The 22,413-nt window shown below is 40.2% G+C and overlaps 1 protein-coding gene across 2 annotated transcripts; it reads right to left on the reverse strand.

The window, feature by feature from the left end:
- Positions 1 to 8,182: 8,182 nt before the first annotated feature.
- MS4A1 (membrane spanning 4-domains A1) lies at positions 8,183 to 21,542 on the reverse strand. 2 transcript variants are annotated; one of them, XM_079102024.1, is made up of 7 exons: positions 21,422 to 21,542; positions 15,205 to 15,379; positions 14,633 to 14,752; positions 13,315 to 13,371; positions 11,472 to 11,708; positions 10,667 to 10,768; positions 8,183 to 9,797 (listed from the first exon to the last, which is right to left on the reverse strand). In XM_079102024.1, exons 2-7 carry the CDS (start codon positions 15,361 to 15,363, stop codon positions 9,588 to 9,590), a joined length of 885 nt encoding a protein of 294 aa, XP_078958150.1. In that variant the 5' UTR covers positions 15,364 to 15,379; positions 21,422 to 21,542; the 3' UTR covers positions 8,183 to 9,587. The 2 variants fall into 2 exon arrangements, with proteins under 2 accessions (XP_078958150.1, XP_078958149.1); XM_079102023.1 differs by lacking the exon at positions 13,315 to 13,371.
- Between the last annotated feature and the right edge of the window lie 871 nt (positions 21,543 to 22,413).

Consider the following 22,413-nt stretch of genomic DNA (forward strand, 5'->3'; position numbering starts at 1 on the left):
AAAAATACTGCAAAAGACACACTCAATTGTTAATACATTATTAGAATATTAATAAGGTGAATATGACATGACTGATCCTTAGCTCTAAGTGAATATAGGTCTCAAATTTTGCATTGTCTTCTTGACTACTTGCTAGTAAGAAGCAGACTAATGCATCTAAATTCTATAAATTCCAGGAGTACAGCAGTTTTTGCCTATGTTACTCACTGCAATATCCTCTGTCTTTTAGGTGCTCAATAAATATTTGTTCAATTTGCTAAATGAATGTGGCCTTGTACTTCTCTGTGCCTGCAGGTTTTAGACTACCCACTAGTCAAAGTGATCACTTGCCTTGATTCTCATACAAACTACTGACTTGTCTTTTTTCCTTTCCTGTGCAATCAGATATCTCAAAAGCAGTCTGCTTTCACAGTTTGAATACTTTCACATCACTTTTCATTTCCCAGTGCTTTACAATCTGTCTTCTCTCACTAATGCTTACCTACAGCTGTTTCTTCTAATGCTGACACTGACCTCCTAATTGCCAAATCCAGGGGTCTCTACTCAATTCTTATTCTTCAGGATTTCTCAACAACACTGCTTCCCTGCTCTTTGAGACACCTGTCCTTCCCCAGCTTCCAAGACAAGATGCTCTTTGCATCCTTCTCCTACTTTCTTAGATGTCTTCAATTTCATCTGTACAAGTTGTATTTTCTATGACAGCTAAATGGGGACATTCAGAACAAAGTGTCACTGTCCACTGGGAACCCTCATTCATCCCTGTAACTCAATCTAGCAACTTTAGGTGCCTAATTCATGTAATTCATTTTCAATTCTGTTCTTTTTTCTGCTTTCCAAGCCTTATATCCAGGTATGTGAAAAGTGTTTAATATGGGGAATCTCCCATCTACAGTAGAAAACTACAGAATTACTCTAATCTGAGTTCGTGATCCAATCCCTGTGCCTGTGGCACTATTGGGAGGTGACAGAAACTTTGGGAGGTGGGACCCAGTGGACAGAGTTATGTCATTGGGGGTGTGCCCTTGAAGGGGATATTAGCACCCTGGCCCCTTCCCCTCTCCTTTTTTGGTTCCCGGTTGCCATGAGGTAAATGACTTTTCTCCACTACGTGCTCCCCACTGTGATGTCCTGTCCCAGCACAGACCCAAACACAATGGAACAACCAACCATGGATTGAAACCCCTGAGATGACAAGCCCCCCCCCCAAACTTTATTCCTTTTAAATTGATTTCCTTAGGTATTTTGTCACATTGACAGAAAACTGATTAGCACCTCATAGTAGATGCCGGATAGATAATCTATTAATGTCTCTTTCTCCACCCAGATAGTAAGTTCTAAGGAGACAATTTGCTTATTTTCTTCACCATTTTGTGCTGCAGAATAGTCTGTGATCAATAACTATTTTTTGATAAATGAATCAATGGTTTTTCAATGATCAGTTCTGTCTTCCTTTAGGATTTTGTTCTCACTTGCAGAAGAATGCATACTTTCTTACTGGAAGTTACAAGGGAAGAGATGAGTGGGGGCCAATCCTGGTTCCATAGGATAATCCTAAATTTGCTTTGATTTTTCCATTACGTGATTCTACCATATTCATTTTCTATTGCTTGGTTCTGTATGTTCACAGCACATAACCAGGATTGAATTAAAGGGAGCCTCCTTAATAATTGCAGCCTTACCCTAGAAAATATTCATATTTGAACCCTCATCTACGTTATTGACCAAGGATTTAGAACAAATGAAATTCCATAAATGAACTCACACTAAGTTCATCCGAAGCTATCATGTCTGTGGGTTGGATCTTTGACAATTTCACTTTGACCAGTGAAATTCAAAATTAATTTTCCTGGATTTTAACAGGGGACAATACTTCTGGAAGACATTGACAAGGCTTGAATATGAAGCCACATTTTGGATAACAAGAAGAGGAAATACATACCTTACTTAGTTTCTGCAGCTCCAAAAGTGATTTGCAACAATAACAACAACAACCCAAAGAAGAAAACAAGCTATAAAAGGAAACACCTCAAGTACTCAATTATAGTGTACTAATAGAATGCTGAATTAATCTTGATTGATTCATTGTATACTCAGTTGCAATTTAAAAATGATACTTGTGAAATTAAAGAAAATCATGACATGTTGTTACATGTAGAAAGTATATTATATTGTAACTGCTAAAGTGATTGTAACTTGTTGAAATTACATAGTATTATGAACTGTGGTGATCAACCACCTAGTTTACCAGGGACTATCTTGGTTTAAACATTGAAAATCCCACATCCTAGGAAGTCCTTTAAACCTGGATAAACTGGGATGGTGGATTACCCTGTTGTGAGCAAGGATTATTAAAAAAAAAAAAAAAAAAAATCAAGGAAAATTGACACGGACACAGCAAAAAAGCTGGAGTATCCATCCTCATTTCAGATAATATGGACTTCAAGCCAGAACTAGTCAGAAGGGATAAGAAGGACATTTCATACTGCTTAAGGGAAGCATAAATCAGCAAGACATAACAATCATAAATATCTATGCCTCGAACATTGGCTCATCCATGTACATCAAACAAATCCTTCTCAATTCCAGAAATCAAATAGACCACAATACAATAATACTAGGCGATTTTAACACACCTCTCTCACCACTGAATGGATCTTCCAAATAAAAATTGAATAAAGAAATCGTAGATCTCAATAACACAATCAACAATTTAGACTTAACGGACATTTATAGAATATACCATCCAACAAAGAACGAATACACTTTCTTCTCAGCAGCACATGGATCCTTCTCTAAAATAGACCATATTTTATGCCACAAAGCTACTGTAAGCAAATACAAGAAGATATACTACCTTGTATCCTGTCAGATCATAATGGATTGAAATTAAGAAATAAATGACAGAATAAAAAACAGAAACTTCTCCAATACCTGGAGATTAAATAATATGCTATTATATGATGAATGGATAATAGAAGACATCAGGAGGGAAATAAAAAAATTCTTAGAAGTAAACGAGAACAAAGACACATCATATCATATCAAAATCTCTGGGACACTATGAAAGCAGTACTTAGAGGAAGATTTATTTCATGTAGTGCATTCAACAAAAGAAGTAAAAATCAACAAATAAACGACTTAACACTACAGCTCAAAGCCCTAGAAAAAGAAGAGCAGACCAACACCAAAAGTAGTAGTAGACAGGAAATAGTTAAAGTCAGAGCTGAAATCAACGAAATTGAAACAAAAGAAACAATCGAAAAAATTAACAAAATAAATAGTTGGTTCTTTGAAAAAATAAACAAAATTGATAAGCCCTTAGCTACACTAACAAAGAGAAAGAGGGAGAAAACTCAAAGTACTAAAATTCAGAATGAACAAAGAAATATCACTACAGACACGAGTGAAATACAAAACATAATTAAAAGCTATCTTGAAAATCTATACTCCAACAAAACAGAAAACCTTGAAGAATCAACAAGTTTCTAGAGACATACGAATTACCTAAATTGAACTAGGAGGACATACACAACTTAAATAAATCAATTTCAAGCAATGAAATAGAAGAGGTCATCAAAAGCCTACCAACAAAGAAAAGTCCGGGACCAGATGGGTTCTCAGCTGAGTTCTACAAAACCTTTAAAGAAGAGCTCATTCCAATACTCCTCAAAGTATTCCATGAAATAGAAGAGGAGGGAAGCTTCCTAAACTCATTCTATGAAGCCAATATCACACTGATACCTAAACCAGACAGAGACACATCGAGGAAAGAAAATTTCAGACCAATATCCTTAATGAACATTGACGCAAAAATTCTTAACAAAATTTTAGCAAATCACATACAAAAATATATTAAAAAGATAGTGCACCACGATCAAGTGGGTTTTATCCCAGGGATGCAAGGTTGGTTCAACATCAGGAAATCAATAAATGTCATTCACCATATCAACAGACTTAAAGTTAAGAATCACATGATTATTTCAATAGATGCAGAAAAAGCATTCTATAAAATGCAGCATCCCTTCATGCTCAAAACACTAGAAAAAATAGGGATAGTGTGAACATTCCTTAACATTGTAAAGGCCATCTACACTAAGCCCATGGCCAATATCATTCTAAATGGTGAAAAACTGAAAGCATTCCCCCTAAAAACTGGAACAAGGCAGGGATGCCCTCTTTCACCACTTCTATTCAACATTGTCCTTGAAACTGTAGCCAGAGCAATTAGCCAAACCAAAGAAATTAAAGTGATACGAATAGGAAAATAAGAACTCAAACTATCCCTGTTTGCTAATGACATGATTATATATTTAGAGGAACCTGGAAATTCCACCAGAAAACTCTTAGAACTCATAAGTGCATTCAGTACAGTAGCAGGTTACAAGATCAATGCTCATAAATCCAATGCATTTTTATACATAAGTGATGAATCTTCAGAAAGAGAAGTTAGGAAAACTACCCCATTCACAATAGCATTGAAAAAAAAATAAAATACTTGGGAATCAATCTCACAAAAGAGGTGAAAGACCTCTACAATGAGAACTACAGAGCACTAAAGAAAGAAATTAAAGAAACCCTTAGAAGATGGAAAGATCTCCCATGTTCTTGGATAGGCAGAATTAATATTGTCAAAATGGCCATACTACCAAAAGTGCTATACAGATTCAATGCAATTCCAATTAAAATCCCAATGATGTACCTTACAGAAATAGAGCAAGCAATTATGAAATTCATCTGGAAGAATAAAAAACCCACAATAGGTAAAGCAATCCTCAGTAGAAAGAGTGAAGCAGGGGGTATCGCAATACCAGATCTTCAATTCTACTACAAAGCAATAGTAACAAAAACGGCATGGTATTGGTACCAAAATAGACAGGTAGATCAATGGTACAGAATAGAGGACATGGACACAAACCCAAATAAATACCATTTTCTCATACTAGACAAAAGTGCCAAAAATATGCAATGGAGAAAAGATAGCCTCTTCAACAAATGGTGCTGGGAAAACTGGAAAACCATATGCAACAGAATGAAATTAAACCCCTATCTCTCACCCTGCACAAAACTCAACTCAAAATGGATCAAGGACCTCGGAATCAGACCAGAGACCCTGCATCTTATAGAAGAAAAAGTAGGTCCAAACCTTCAACTTGTTGGCTTAGGATCAGACTTCCTTAACAGGACTCCCATAGCACAAGAAATAAAAGCAAGAATCAACAACTGGGATAGATTCAAACTGAAAAGCTTTCTCTCAGCAAAGGAAACTATCAGTAATGTGAAGAAAGAGTCTACAGAGTGGGAGAAAATCTTTGCCACTCATACTTCAGATAGAGCACTAATTTCCAGAATCTATAAAGAACTCAAAAAACTCTACACCAAGAATACAAATAATCTAATCAACAAATGGGCTAAGGAAATGAACAGACACTTCACAGAAGAAGATGTACAAGCATTCAACAGATATATGAAAAAATGTTCAATATCTCTAGTAATAAGAGAAATGCAAATCAAAACTACCCTAAGATTTCATCTCACCCCATTTAGATTGGCGATTATCAAGAACACAAGCAACAATAGGTGTTGGAGAGGATGTAGGGAAAAAGGTACACTCATACATTGCTGGTGGGGTTGCAAATTAGTGCAGCCACTCTGGAAAGCAGTGTGGATATTCCTCAGAAAGCTCGGAAAGGAACCACCATTTGACCCAGCTATCCCACTCCTTGGCCTATACCCAAAGGACTTAAAATCAGCATACTACGGAGATACAGCCACATCAATGATCATAGCTGCTCAATTCACAATAGCCAGATTGTGGAACCAACCGAGATGTCCTTCAAATGATGAATGGATAAAGAAACTGTGGCATATATACACAATAGAATATTACTCAGCCATGAAGAATGATAAAACTATGGCATTTGCAGGCAAATGGATGAAATTGGAGAATATCATGCTAAGTGAGATAAGCCAATCTCAAAAAACTAAAGGACGAATGATCTCGCTGATAAGCTGATGAGAACATATAATGGGGGGTAGGAGGGGTTAGCGTTAGGGGTAGGGATAAGGAGGGTGGTAAGAATGGAGGAAGGAAGAACTGTGTAGAGGCAAAAGAAGAGTGGGAGGGGTGGGGCGGAAGGGGAAAATGTCGCTGGCTCTTTGCGGTTCCAATATCCGTGGATATTTGTCACCGCTTGCAGCAACAACTTGCAGGGGTCTTATGGGTGGTGGAGTGGAAACTGAGGCACTTCTATCTTTCTCTTTGGTGCACTGCTTTCTTGCTTGTTTATAGAGGATAGAGGAAATGAGGTTTACTTGCTTTGAGAGGAGAGAGAGACCCCGCTTATCAGAGAGAGAGACTTTGCTTAAGAGAGAAACTTGCTACGCCTTAAAGTCCTGCATACGTCCACCTAAGGTGCCCTAGTGATGAGTCTCAGTTCTCCGTTCCGCGATCTGCCTTCCGCCGCTCCCCTACTCGCTGCTGTGTTCTTTCTTCTGGCTTTTTTGCTAATGGCTGCCGTGGCGTGTCTTCTCTGGCTACTGCCGTGCCGTGTGTCTTCTGCTACTGCTTTTCTGCTGCTAATGGCTGCTGTCCGTGTTTTCCCCTCTGGCTGCTTCTAATGGCTGCTGCGTCGTGTCTCCTTCTTCTGTTTTCCTGCTAATGGCTGCTGTGTCTGTCTCGCTCCGCCTACGCTTATATCACCTCCAGGACGCGGAGAGAAGGGCCACGCCTCTTAGCAAAGATTAGGCGAGACAATGGGAGCAGGCAATTAGTGCTCGAGAACACATGCGCATACATTGTGTGCTTCCACGAGAAAATCACCTGAGTGTGCTTATGTCAATCAACCTCCTCGCTGCCAATGTGATCAGGCGCCATCCCGGCCACCAACATGGCACAGGCCCCAACAGGAAAAAAATAACAGAATGAATGAAACAACATTACCCTATGTAAATTTATGATTACACAAATGGTATGCCTTGACTCCATGTACAAATAGAGAAACAACATGTATCCCATTTGTTTAAATAATAAAAAAAAGAAAAAAGAAAAAAGAAAATAAAAAACAAAAACTTAATTACATTAAAAAAAAAAAAATCTAGAACCAGCTTGTCCATTTCTACCAAAAACTCTTGCTAATACTTTGAGTGGGGATTTTACTGATTATAGAGACCAATTTGGAGAGAAGTAAGATCTTAACAGGATTGTTTTCCCATCTATGAACACAATATAGTTCTTTATCTTTGGTAAGTCTTTTATTAATTTCTCTCTTTAATGTTTCATCATTTCCATTGGGCAATTCTTGTACTCATTCTGCTATATTTACCCCTGCATTATTCTTAATGCTATTGAAAAGAGTACTGTTTTTTACATTTTAAATTCAAATTGTTGTTTGTTCATACATAAAAATACAATTGATTTTTTAATATTGACTTTGTATCCTCTGACTTTACTCAACTTATTAGCTCTCATACTTCTTTAGTAGTGTCCCAGTACTTTTTTGAATTAATTGTATTCTGCTATGTCAACATACAACTGCTATCTTGGAGTTGAGGCTACATTTTTGTTGTTGTTGTCTGATTACTGAGCATACCTGGTTAAATTGTGATGAAGATTTTTATAAGCCTTAAAATGACCATGAAATATCTACTATCTTGTATAACCTATTGTTCTAAGTGTATAAATAAATCAAAGTGTCTGTCTTCTGTACTTTATTAAAAAAAAAAAAAAGAAATCAAATCTTGTGTTTTTTGAAGTCTTTCTGACTTTATTTTTGTTTTCAAGGAGGGCCTGCCATTGACATACTCTTTTCTGTAATTATAGCAGGAACAACTACCATGTATTCTGGTCATGGCGTGATTGCTGAGAGTGAGCATACATTATTAACAACCCCGTCTGTGAAGATATTCCTTGGGACTGTGCATACGAAAGTACCAACATGAATATTAATGACCTAACCCCTCACCATTGCAGCCCATATTGGGTTTATGTGAATATGATGAACCCCCAAGGTCTGACATTTCAAGTGTAAAGGATGGGGAGACACTCACATGAGAATCACTTACTGTGCTTAGTAGAACACAAAGCTTTATTCACTTACAGCAAATTTTGAGGACTTTACATAGAGAAATGGTTAATCTCCTTCTTTTGTAATTACAGGAAATATCTTCCCCAGATAGTCCTTAACAAAGTGGAAAAATCACAGGGGATGGAAATTGCCTTGTTTTGTACACCTACCACATCTGGAAGCTGGTAGTTTACAGCTTTGGGTTGAAGAATGACCGTGATATCTTCCTAGGTTGACTTGCTTTCGGGGTAAGGTACTGGTATCTCTGAACATGAACGGGAATTGTAAAGCAGGGTGGCTATTGCCTGCGATTTGGCACTTTAATCACGCTGTTTTCATATGTGATCTTCTTCCTGAGGATGTCTGCGGTACTTAATGTCTGCATTATATAGTCTACCAGCTGATTATATATTTATGCTATAACTTGTTTTCTGAATGTTGTGAATTTCTAAGGATTTTTATTCCAAAGGGATGAAATCTGATTCTGATTCTCTATGTAACTCTCTTAACACCTGCTGGTCAGGGTAGCTTCTTGATCCTACCTGATGACATGGCTCTGGTGATTTATGCAGACATTGATTAGATAGTTCGGTTGCTTTGAACATCACCAGGATCTGAGTATGAAGATCTGGGAATGAAACAAGTTTCTCATGATTGCTAGCTGTGAGTGTTGACAGGTTGTGTTCACCTCTTTGAATTACTTATTCAGTAGGGATAGGGATTCTTTCTTGAGCATGGAAGATCAAACAAAACTATTTTATAAAGCAGTCACCTGTAAAACATTCTGTAAATAAAAGTGTTGATTATTGCTTGAGATTTGGATACTCATTAGGGTAGTTTTCTCCAGTCATTCTTTTGTTCTTTTTGCCTAAAGGCTAAAAGAAGGGAGACAACGCAACCAAGGGTTAGAGTAGAGTTGGGGAAAGTTAAGACAGAGACATGTTCAAATAGAAGCTGAACCATTTGGACAAATAAGGGACTGGGTAGTGACCACTTAGAGCTTCCCTAGTGGGTGCAGAGACTCCAAGAACATGCCACAGTGTCGGCTCTATGATATGTTGATGGATTGATTCTTTATTGCTTTACACAATGGTACAAAAGGAACTTCACCAAAGATGTAGATGTGGGAGGAGTTAAAGATAGTTTAAGGGAATGGCATGGATCAATCATGTATCTTTTCTATCAGATGCTGAGTTGTCCTGTTGCTAATGGAAGAAACAACCACAAAACACTACTACTAAAAAGCCTAACCAAGGGAAGATCTAGAGGGGAAACATGTGCTGTGGCACTTCTGCTTTTATCCAATGTATGAAAGTTTCTCCAAACGAGAAATATGACAACACAATCTGTTACAATTGCTAAATCTGCTGAATGTGCTAGAGATGGGACTGTGGTCACTCCATGCAAAGACCAGGTGGAAACATGGAGAATAAGCTCAGAGTGCCTCAAGAAATGGGGTAACCATGTCTCTTGGAAGCTAAACACTAATGCTTAAAAGAGGAAGCAAAACCCAGAAGAAATAGTTTAAGGAAAGCTATCATTTTCTACTGGTGAGGATTCCTGATCTTGAGGAGGTTCTGGAAAATTTATTTCTGTTTCTTCTTCTTCTTGGACTGGAATAATTTCAATGTCTTCTTCATTCTTTGTTTGAGAAGACACTTCATTTAGTTCAACCACTTCTTTTATTTCAACGGTCTGTTCTTTCTTATCTTCGGCTGACATAAAAACCACATTCTAGAACACAAACAAACTTTCCTTGACCTTTATCATTGGTGCCTCTCTCAACCATCTCTACACATATTTATCAAAGGCCTTCAAGTTTTTAGGCAACTTATGTTACTTACTACATGCCTCCCATAACCAAGATGGATTTCCCAGGTGCTGAAATCCTTATCAAGCCACTTATCAAAACTGAAGTGTGAGTAAATGCCCAGGCTGCGGGCAGTTGCCACTTTACCTGGAATGACCACACAACGCGGAAAAAGAACCTTGTGGTAATAGAGGATTCAGCCCCTGGTTCTGATTTGCCCTTAGGTGTTGCAATCCTGACAGAACAATTTTCTCTCTCTCTGATTCTATTTTCCACATCTGCACAGTAAAGGGATTAATGATGATTTCTAAATTCTGTTCCAAGTCTAATAGGTTGTGGTTCCCAAGCAGCTGTCAATAGAACCATCACTGGGATGTTCATATTTCCCAACGTTGGAGCCTCTTTGGACCTACCTACTATTTTGGAAGAGAAACTGGGTGAAATGGAATTACTGATAAATGAAATCAAAGAACTAGTGATTTAAATCGGCCTTTAACCTTCAACCGTCCTTAAACATCCAGTATGGAATCATGAGACCAAGTAGAAGAAAAGGGCAGTGAGAAGGTTTGCATATGATAGAACTATCCCTTCTGTCTAGCTATAGAAATATTTTCAATTTCAAAGATATTTTTCCTCATTACTGGTATTTTCTGCTCTCCAGAAACATAGCAAGACCATTTGTGTGTGTGTGAAGCTTCCAGTTTTAAGGTCTCAATGGATCCCCTTCTCCATATATGATCCTTTGTCGATGTGCATTTTCTAAGGGATGTTAGGGACACTGGTTCCTACTTACAGCTTGGGACCTGGAGCAGGCTCTTTTCCATTCGTTCTCAACAATGCCAGCAGTTACGAGTTTTTGGAAAAAGGCAAAGATCAGCATTACTGACAAAATGCCCTGAAGAGCAACAGAAGAATGACCGTGAGAATATAATAATGGCACACAGAACACGTCCGATGCTCTGTGAATGACTGATGACTCAATGATTAAAAGGTCTGTTCTTTAGCTCAGTAACAACTAACCAGGAAAACTGTTAATATGGAAGACAGGGTCTTTATAACCTGAACCCTTAAAATGACTTCAGGCACATAGCAGATGGTTAATGCATGTTGCTGATAGAATAGTCAGTTGAATAATCAGTTTTATGTAAATGAAATAGTAAGTTCTGAGTCCTAAATTAAACTGTATTTAGCTTTCAGTGCACCCTTTCACACTTGAGGGATGAAATCTTTTCCCTCAAACTCTGACATCTTAGGATTTTCTTCCATGATTATATTAACAATCATGATAAATATTAACACCACATATAACATTAATAATTAATCTTGAAACACTCAGCACTTTTTGTATTCCATGCACTGTTCTAAGTTCTTCGCATATATTAACTCATTTATTCCACAAAAAGTGAAAGAAAAGCCTATGAAATGACTGCTGTTACTATCCTCATTTTACAGTTGAAACTTAGGCAGAGAATAGGTAGAAATTTTTGCTGAAACCACCTATGCTATAAGTAGCAGACAGACATTATGGATCCAGAGTTGATAATCAGGATAAAAGTGCCATATTCCTTCTCTGGAGAGAAACCCAGTTTCATACTTACCAAGAACACAGATTGCATGCTGTAACAGTATTTTGTAGATGGAGAGTTTTCCTCAGAGGGCTTAGTGAGTTTACAGTTGTATATGTCAATATACGGCACAGGGGTTTTAATAATATTCAGACTCTCCATTTTTAAAAAATGGGAAACTGTAATATTGAGTATGTCCATGATCAAAAGAATGATTCCAGAAATGGCAGCAAAGAGACTCAATGAGTTCATTATTACTTTCACTTGGACCTGAAACAGAGACAAAGAGATCCATTAATTACGTTTGACTTCCACTTGGAGAATATCAGTAAGGAATCCCAGACGTCATCTCTCTGACTCTCAAAGAACTACACCTAAAATTACTGGAGGTCTTCTCTAAGCCGCTTTTAGCCTCTTTGTCACTATGAATAAAATCTACATTGTACATATAAATTGTATTTATGCAAATAAAAACTCAAGTGTCTTGTTTCTTTTTCAGTCTTCTCCATCCCATTTTATGCTGTCACCGTCCGTTGTGTTTAAGGCAAACACCTAGGAGCGATCCCTGAATCTCATATCATGTATCCTTACACTTATTTCAGTGCCATCATCCTACTAGGTATTTGAAAAATATTTGTCAAGAAAGTGAAGATGAATGACATCCAGAGTATTATCTCTTTGCAAAGGAAGGCAGAGGAGAGAGAGAGAGAGATTCTTGCATCACACTTAAGTATGGTACTGTGGGTATAGGCTGAGAAGGAACTAGAACCCTCCAGGACTGTACCATCAATCAGGAACAAAAAGAAGCAGCAGCAGCAATAATACCACTGCCTGTTGACATCGGTTTCAATCCACCCTAGTCAACCATCTTTCAAGATAGAGTTAGGACTGGTGTCTCTGTGCAGTGTAGGTGAGAGAATATCAGTGTGAATGTTCTGCCTTTCAGGGATGATAAAAGGTTAAACAGGAAGATCTACGTGACAAGTGGCACAATGGCATGGGATTGATGCTGATTATTTTAGGACACACACATTTCATCCCTGGCTATGAGATCTACAGAGGGCAAGTCTGGCTGCATTTGGAGATTGGAAACATCCGATCTACACAGTTTCTTTCCCCCAAAACTGAGTTTGTTAGACCACTTTTAGAAAGGAACCACCTCAGTCCACCCAGGCCCTCACTGAAATTACAAGTGACTCAGACTTTACAAGTGACTCAGCTTAGTAAGTGCAAGTGTTGGGAGAGGATTTCTTGAAAGGACACTTGCTGTAAGCTCCTCCTCATCCATCCAGAATCAGGAGCCTGGGTGTGAACTCCTAGGTGTTATAGGAACAAGAGCACATGGAAGCTCCCAGCTTCTGAAATACCACCAGACATTACTCCATTCTATCCTCACACTGATTTCCTCTGGAAGACATAGGAATGGTGACCATTGGCTGTCACACCACCTCCATCTAGTAGGTGAAAAGAGAGGTTCACAGAGAAACGGACTTGCTCAAGATTACAACTTAAGGTTCTAACTGAGCTAGAAGGGGAATCAGTCACAATGTTGATGACATAATTGTCCTCAGTGCTGGGCTAGGAGGAATAGCATGGCTTTGAGAAAGGTCTGTTATTTTCACACGCACTTAACATTAACGCAATTGTAAGCATAGACTTCGTGGCTCTGCCTTCAGTTGTGTTTCTGAGGACATATGTAGGGTAGATCTCACTTTCAGGTTTTGCATGAATAAAATCATAACTGGCATTGTGGAGGATCCTTTGCTTTCAAGAGTGGAGAGTCTGAGGTTCCAAAGCTCTTTAAAGGTTCTTGTTTTCAACTGAGAAAATAGCTATTTCTCTAATGTGTGGGAAAGAAGGACATACGGTTACTTGCCAGGCTCTTCTTGGAGGTTTTCTCTGCTGCTGCCAGGAGTGATCCAGAAGTGATGAACTATAAGAAGAGAGGCGAGGTGGTGGGTGGGGTGGGGAAAAGGGGGAGAGAGGGAGATCACGTTTTAACATTGAGAACTGGTCAGAAAGAGGTCATATGCATTTCCAGCCACTCTCACTAAACCATGCACCCATTTTTATGAAGGTCATTCACTTCTCTTCAGTCATATTTCTTTTTTTAAAAATTCAGATTTGTCTATGTTGAGTCCATGTTATTCAACCATCTGGAATTGTGTAACTTGGAATAATACAATAAGAGCAAAGAGAACTCACATTTTCTTTTCAATTAGTACACCAAGCAGATAGAAACGTCTTGGTTGGTCCCATCAAATTGAAACAAAAAGCAGCAGCAACAATAACACCCCTACTCTTTATTGGTGCAGATGGCAATTGGTCCCAGACCACCATCTTTCAAGCTACCGTTAGGGCTGATGTCCCTGTGTAGCACAGGTGACAGAATGTCAGTGTGAATAAAAAGTTTTAGGAGTTTTCTTTTCTTTCTGTTTTTAATTTGTGAGAATGTTCTTTGGGGTCCCGGTGATCTAAATGGCTCTGGTGCCCACGAAGTATGAACGAATGAAGAAGGAAAGGCCTGAATCGACAGGCACTTCATTAAAATGAAAGCACCGTGATGGTTTCTCATCTCCCTTTCCTGAGGTTCAACCTGCAACGTGGAGGGAAGCCCTTGTTCTCACTCATTTCTAGTTGTTCTGGGATTCTCAACTCTGGACTCACAGTGGCAGCCATGAAGAAAGCCCCCGGGAAAGAAATGTCACGGCCCCCATGCCCTTCTGACAGGACTTCAGGTGTGGACAGCATGCAGGTGACACAGCTGAAGGCAAGGTTGCTGAGCTCATACGCAAAAGGAAATTTATGTGGGCTGGGACTGATTCCCCAGGTGCCCTAGGAAGTAAAGAATCGTAGGGAAGAGGAGCAGATGGGAGCACATGCTCCCTCCGGCCTTCCCAGACACCAAACCTGAGTGCCTCCCTGCACCAGGATTGACTGGAGAGGCCCAACGCCAACGCTCTTCCCTCCCGCCTGGATCACGCAGAGCATCTTTTCCTGAATTCATCCGAAGCATGACCACTGACCCCCAACCCTGGGAGTCACGCTCGCTCAGTTTAGTCAACCTCTCGTCCCACCTCACCAAGAGGCTATTTCCTGTTCATATACTTTCCGCAGCACACAAATAGTCTAAATGTTTTTTTTAGTATTTTTTTCTTCACCATTTTACAAGTGGTCATTGTGTTTTCACTCACCATGATGCCACCCCAAAGGGGATACCACACAGTGACACAGATGGGTGCATAGACCCCTGTGGGGATCGTCAGCAGACCTCCCAGGGCGATGTGGAAGAGCCCATTCATGATCTGGACGGCCTGGGGAGAGAAGAGGAGGAGGACGGTGAGCTGACCGCATCACTGCTGGTAGGTAAAGCACGGTGGGAAGCCCTGGCTCTAACTTGGAACCGTGTAAATTGCCTAAGGGAAGTGGCAGCGGTGCCAAGGATTTTGCCTTTTTCTTCTTCAGATCCATTTTTTGTGGGGACTTTTCCAAGGAACAGGTATCCCAACAATAGACTGAGATGAAAGGTCCTTGAAGATACATGCTTCAAAACCAGTGGTGACATAAGACACCCCTCCCCCAGCAGTGACCCAGTTGATCATTCCTTTGGCACATCACTGATTGGACCTGCCGGGTCAGACGCAAGGGACATGCCAGGTGGGATAACACCCCATGAAGCTGGATTGAATTCCATCCATGGCCTGCAGCGTCAGCTGCTGTAGACCAGAGAGTCTCTAGGACTGGGAATGGAGGGTGTCTGACTTACCCCCAAAGCCTTAGACTCCCGCATGAAGAAGCTCTGTGTGGGGCCCACCAGCGATAGCACCCCCTTGAGGTTGACTTTTGGAGCAGGCTGCATGGCCGTAGGGCCCTTCGAAGGCACTGCTGGGAAAGTTCCACTCTCTGAATTTCTGGGGGTTGTCATTTTGTCCTCGAAACTCCTAAAAATAAAAAAATAAAAAATAAAAAAAATAATAAAATAAGGAGAGCAAAATAAGTAATAAAATAAGGAGAGCAAAGACAAGGCTTTTGATAATCTCTCATCAAGCATCCGAGTGCTTCTCTCAGCATCCCCCTGTGGGTGTCTTTGGGGTAGACAGTGCTCCTCCCTGGTGTCCTGGGATTTGAGGCAGGACCTACTGCTGTGTTCTGAGAACCATCTGCAGGGGCTCTTGGGACACATGGGCCTGGGAGTCTCTGCCAGCGCTCCTGACAACCTCGCTTGGGGCACACTTTACCTCATAAGAAAACTCCATGCATGTGATCCAGGTGTGCTCATTGTCTTCTTCATCCTTCTTCCCCAGTGCTGGGCCTCTACCCCCGGGCCCTGTGCATGCTGGGCAAGGCTCCACCACTGAGCTACACCCGGCCCCCTCTGCGTGTCTTCTTTGCCTCTCAGTCCTGGATGCCTTTATTTATGCTTTACTCTTGGAAAATGTGTTTTCTACTGACTCCTGTCACTTAGCTTCCCCTGCACATTGCAACAAGCCAGAGAGCACAGTGAAGACTGTCCTTGGAATCTGGAGGGGCCCTAACTATGTGACCTCAAGGAAGTCACGTCAAAGGACGCTGCTATTATGTACTCAGGTGCTTCCTGAGTCAGATTGCCTGGGTTTAAACACTCATTCATCTGTTTGCTCTGAGGTGTTGAACAGGTTCTTTAAATTCTCTGGGCCTCAGGTTCTTCAACTATAAAGTGGGAATAATAATGATCGTTGCTTTATAGATGAATGTCAGACGCAAACAGCCTGGTGCCTTTCCTGGCAGATGTAGCTTGGATGTCATCTCCTCAGAGAAGCCTTCCCTGCACCTTCAACCTAAAGTGCACACTCCTATTTCACTCTCTCCTTCGCAACATCCTGTTTGATTTGCTTCTTGGCATTTATCCTTGAGGGAGATTCGCTTGTATTGTCTGTCTCTCCCCTAGAATGTAAGTTCCAACGAAGTAGAGATTTTGTCCTGTCGTGTTCAGTATCTAGAATAATGCTTGAACTTAAATGCTTCTACAAAAATAAAAAATATGAAAAATGAAAAATAATTGAGCTCTTACTATGTACCAGGAATATTGTATGTGCCATTTTCAACTTTCCCCATACCTTTCTTCCTAAGCAGGCATTGTATCTCCTTTTTGCTGCTGTGCAAATGGTGACTCAGAGAAGTAATTAACTTTACTGAGGTCCTTAGGCAGGTATGGAATGAGCTGGAAGTCACCACCCTCCTCTGCAGAGGAGTAACTGTAGTGAGATAACGTACAATGCAGAGGTCATCAATTGTTTGGACTGAAGGAGATAATTGGATAATTATTGTTTTCATTTCTCCTTACTTGTCAGCTGTTTGATTAAGGCTGTGTCTGTATTATTGGTGAGGTAAACCTTTCATGTGGGCAAGTTCAACTAGGGCTGTCTGTAAAGGCTAATGGCAGCAGTGACCACGGAAGGGGAGATGTTTTATTTTTCTCTTAAGTAGTATCTCACTATGACGACTCTAGTTCTACAAATTCTTCAACAAATATTACTATGAAATAGCATTATATAAAGAAGAACATGACCATATATATATATATATATATATATATATATATATATATATATGAAACTATAGCTAGCCCACCTATTCCTAAGGATAGTGTACATTCCCACAACTTTGCCTTATCATTAAAATAATTATACCTCATGCCTTTCATAGTATTCAACTCACAGTAATGCAAAAAAAGCCAGCTGGGAGATTAGCAGGGGCTTCTAACTACACTGGCCAAAATGTGTTAAAAACAGGATTTTATTTTCACAGATACTAAAATCAGCACTGATGCTAAAATCAAGACTCAGTTGATCAGGCACTGCCCTATTTTATTACAGCAACTTTTGCAAGTCTCTGGATTTTTGGAGGCCCTGCCATTTCTGTGTCCATGCACTAAAGATCTTACAGCCTCTGTGGGTTTTGTTTGCATAATGACTTTTAGGTCCACTAACTCCATCATGTACTGAGAAGTTCAAAGCTGCCTGACTTCCTCCTTTGGCGCTCAGAATAGCTTTGCATTTTTATCCTTTCCGCCCGCCTGGGTGCTTGTCTCTGAGAAAGCACATTCCGACTTTCTTTTTCTCCCCCCTCTGTGCTCTTCTGTCCATCTCCTTTTACAAGATATTTGCCCTTCCAAGAAATGGGCCCTTACTTGCAGCTCCAGTCTCTTGCTCCATTTGTGGTGTTATGCTGCAGAAACACTTTTGCCTCTGTTGCCTGTTACTGTTGTGATCTCTATCTAAATTTAGGACAAGAGCTACCTTGCTCATTTCAAACTACTGCTTTGAGAACATAAGATAATTTGCAATTGATAAGATACTAAATACTCAAAAAATAATTGTTATCTGATTGTTTTTATGACTAAACTGTGCTGCCCTGTTCCCAGTCCCAAAGCTCCCTTTCTTAAGTCTGCCAACGACCCCAGACACCACCCTCCGTCTCCCTCGCCTTTGCCTCCTCAAGCTTTGCACTGTGCTCTCCTCCTCTCACTTCCACACTCTCTCCTCAGTGATTTGTGACTAGTTTCTGTCAGAGTCCCCCCGCTGAAACTTCTCTGTTTAAAAACTGTGCTGCAAAGCCAGGGCCCCTTTCTCAGCAACAAGCCTTAGGTCCCCTGCTCTAATTCCCTTTATTCCCCAGGCTTCAAAAGTTGGAGCCAGATTAAACTCCACCTCCCTCATCTCCCATTTGCAACCAGTGGCCAAATCTTGCCATTTCTCCCTCGCAAGGTATCTTGCATGCGGACCTTTTTTTTTTTTTTTTTTCTATATCTGTCCACTTATTCTATGAGTTTGGTTCTCATTTACCAGAAAATATTTCTTTTAATTTGGTGCTGGGGATCAAACCCAGGGCATCACGCCTGCAGGGCTATTGCTCTGCTACGGAGTCCCATCTGCATCATTTTCTTTTTTTAAAATAAAACCACTTTTATATAAGAGCCAACAATGTGCAAAATACAAGAGTATATTCAAGGCTTAAATCCAAAACTTATCTAGTTTGTCACTTTTTAAAATTTTTTTCAGGTAGTAAACCCTAAATTCCCTTTTTAAAATTTGTTCTAGTTAGTTATACATGGCAGTAGAATGCACTTTGACACATCATACGTAAATGGAGTATAATTTCTCATTCTTCCGGTTGTGCCTGATGTAGAATCATACCGGTCGTGTAGTCATATATGTACATAGGGTAATAACATCTGATTCATTCTACCACCCCTCCCCTCCCCATAACCCCTCCCTGTTCCTTCACTCCCCTCTACCTAATCCAAAGTAATTCTATTCTTTCTCAGCCCTCTCCCTTATTGTGAATTAGTATCTGCATATCAGAGAAAATCTCAGCAAAGGAAACAATCAACAATGTGAAGAGTCTACAGAATCAGAGAAAATCTTTACCATATGCACCTCAGAGCATTAATATCCAGAAATATAAAAAACTCAAAATTACACCAAAAATACAAATAACCCAATCAATAAATGGGTAAAGGAACTGAACAGACACTTCACAGAAGAAATGCAATCCATCAACAAATACATGAAAAAATGTTCAACATCTCTAGCAATTAGAGAAATGCAAATCAAAACTACTCTAAGATTCCATCTCACTCCAACCAGAATGGCAATTATCAAGAATACAAGCAACAATAAATGTTGGAGAGGATGTGGGGAAAAAGGTACGCTCATACATTGCTGATGGGACTGCAAATTGGTGCAACCACTCTGGAAAGCACTATGGAGATTCCTCAGAAAACTTGGAATGGAATCACCATTTGACCCAGCTATCCCACTCCTCAGTTTATACCCAAAGGACTTAAAATCAGCATACTACAGTGATGTGGCCACATCAATGATTATAGTAGCTCAACTCATAATAGGTAAACTATGGAACCAACCTAGGTGTCCTTCAACAGATGAATGGATAAAGAAAATGTGGTATATACACAATGAAATAGCCTTAAAGAAGAATGAAATTATGGCTTTTGCTGGTAAATGAATGGAACTGGAGAATATCATGCTAAGCAAAATAAGCCAATCCTCAAAAAACCAAAGGCCGAATGTATTTTCTGATATATGGATGCCAGTCATTTTCTTTTCTAATCCATTCTTCACAGGCTGCTAGATCAAACTCTCTAAATCTCTGCTCAAGTCATGCTCTTCCTGAGCTTCAACTCTTGCTGACCTGTTACTGCCTGCTGGAAAGACCCTTCTCCTGGCCCCTCCAGATCTTTTCAGATCAGCTGTAACGACTTCCAAAGCTCATGTCTCCACCAGAGCCACTGGTGTGGAGGTGTCTTCTACCTTCTCAGAATCTGCTCTATTTTTTTTTTTTATTGTAAACAAATGGGATACATGTTGTTTCTCTGTTTGTACATGGCGTAAAGGCATACCATTTGTGTAATCATAAATTTACATAGAGTAAGGTTGTTTGATTCATTCTGTTATTTTTTCCCTTCCCCCCACCCCTCCCACCCCTCTTTACCCTCTATACAGTACTTCCTTCCTCCATACTTGCCCCCCTCCCTAACCCTAACTCTAACCCTAACACTAACCCTTCCCTCCCCCCCATTATGTGTCATCCTCCACTTATTAGCGATATCATTCGTCCTTTGACTTTTTGAGATTGGCTTATCTCACTTAGCATGATATTCTCCAATTTCATCCATTTGCCTGCAAATGCCATAATTTTGTCATTCTTTATGGCTGAGTAATATTCCATTGTATATATATACCACAGTTTCTTTATCCACTCATCAATTGAAGGGCATCTAGGTTGGTTCCACAGTCTGGCTATTGTGAATTGAGCAGCTATGAACGCTTTATTTAGAAACACTTCTCTCTCCTTCCCTCTTTAGGTTCTGTCAAACTCTGCTGTAGACATTCACATCACCTGAGGTTATTTCTTGCTCTCAGCACCTGATTGCAAGAACTTCCCCTTCAGAGCCCATAGCTCTCAGCATCTGTCACTTCTCACTTCTCCCCCACCACTTTCTTTCTAATGTTTATTCTAACGCTTCTAATGGAGCGTGCATTCCTTAAGGGAATCGTGCATCCCACTAGGATCACATGGGGAACCTGCTTCCTGCCTACTATGAACTGACCATCAAATTTAAACTGAACATCAAATTCAGTTACTTCCTCTGAGCAGATTTACAAAAGCTCAGGATGCAGGTTCAAAAGGTGACTGGTAAGATCAAGTCATTTTAAGGGATACAGGGAAAGGAAATCACACACACACATGCATAGACACACACACACACACACACACACACACACACACACACACTGCTTTCAGGAAACCATTATGACATGGTTAAAATTATTACTTGCTACTGTCATTAAGAGCTTCCTTCTATCTCTGTCCCCAGGGCCCACTCTCAGCCCTGGCTTCTGAGGTCCTAGACTGGAGGCAGGATTTCATAGTCAACATCCCCTACAGAAATATTAGCTGGTGAGGTTTAGCAGTATATCTTTGGAGACCAAAGCATTTAAAGCAAAATTCATGGAGATATTTTCATAGGACCAGGACTGATCATTTTCTTATTTGGTAGCAGGGAGTCCTAAGCACTTCTCTATTTTAGTTCATCTAATCTTCATCATGCAGCATTTCTATTGACCCCATTTTATGAATGAGGAGGCTGAGGCACATAGAGGTTTAACCACCGGCCTGAAGTATAGGGCTTGCATGAGGCAGAGCTCCAGTTTAAACCCAGCTGGTGAGAAGCCATGCTTTAAGGCCCATGCAGCAATCTGCCACTTTTGTAGAGTGACTCAGAGTAGTTGTGGGAGGGAGAATAGCTAAGGGTGTTGGTGGACAGTAAGCCTTGAAATCACTCTGGCTCAAATCATGAGGCTATTAGGAAGTCTGGCTCGAAGTCCCTAGAATTAAATCAGAACCTCTAGTCTTTAAAATCATCTTATTCTTTATCTCCTCCCCATAGTCACTGAATCAAAGGAAATGGAATTCCTTACCTGGCTCTCCAGGGCTCAAGGGCTGATTTGAGTGCCTGCTTCTGGGTTCAGTCCTTGCTCTGGTTTCTCAAGGACTGGAGGGCCAGCGAGATGGTCTAGGCCTGGGGGTGGTACCTCTGACAGATACCAGGTGACAGGAAATCAGGAGCTTCTGCTACCTTGAGTTTTGCTCCAATTATTTTGGTTTGATATAAACTTACCAGAGTCAAAGGAGATACAAAAATTTTCTGCCTTACCAGGAGGGTTTCAGTTCTTGAAAAATACCCCAAGGGACTGCCTGGTACATTTCATGGTACCTCAATTAGAAGAACTTCTGCAGCCCCCGCCCTGTGAGCAGGTGCGGATGGTGGGTCCCTAGGGAAAGAAGGGTCCGAGAAATTCTCCAAAGATGGGTTTTTGGGCTGCCTTTGACCCTCATGTTTCACTTTTGGTGGTGAGTAGGTGGGGAGGCGGTATCCATGCAGAGACTCAAGAAGCATCGGGCATGTACACTTGGGAGTACTGTATTTTTGTTTCCCAAATATTGGCCTCAATTTCTCACACTTAGGGTTTTTGCAGACCCTATGTGTCTTATGTCAGAATTAGCGGAAATGGCCTAAAAATATAATTTGGTGCCCAGAGGCTTGAAGCAAAAGTCAACTTCCATATTTGGGGGTATAAATTGAAATAGCACTTTTTGTATGAATCCAGCGTTTTCATCCATCTCTTGAGTTCCCTCGTGTCTGCTCTCTTTTCAGTATGATGCATAGCCATCAAGCTTGGTGCTAGATCAAATGGAGAAATGGTAGAAATTGGTGGCACCGGGAAAGTCTAAACATTCAGGAGACGAATCAAGGAAAGATTTACTTAAAGATATCATCATCGCTCACCTCCATATGCAATCTTTATGTTCATAAGCTGAATTTTTGGTTACTCTTGAATTTCTGTGACTATGACTTTATTTCATGAGAGACACAGAGCTACAGTTAGGTAATCATTCATTTAATCTAAAT

Source organism: Sciurus vulgaris (assembly GCF_902686455.1).
Source record: "Sciurus vulgaris genome assembly, chromosome: 11".
NCBI classification, from domain to species: Eukaryota; Metazoa; Chordata; class Mammalia; order Rodentia; family Sciuridae; genus Sciurus; species Sciurus vulgaris.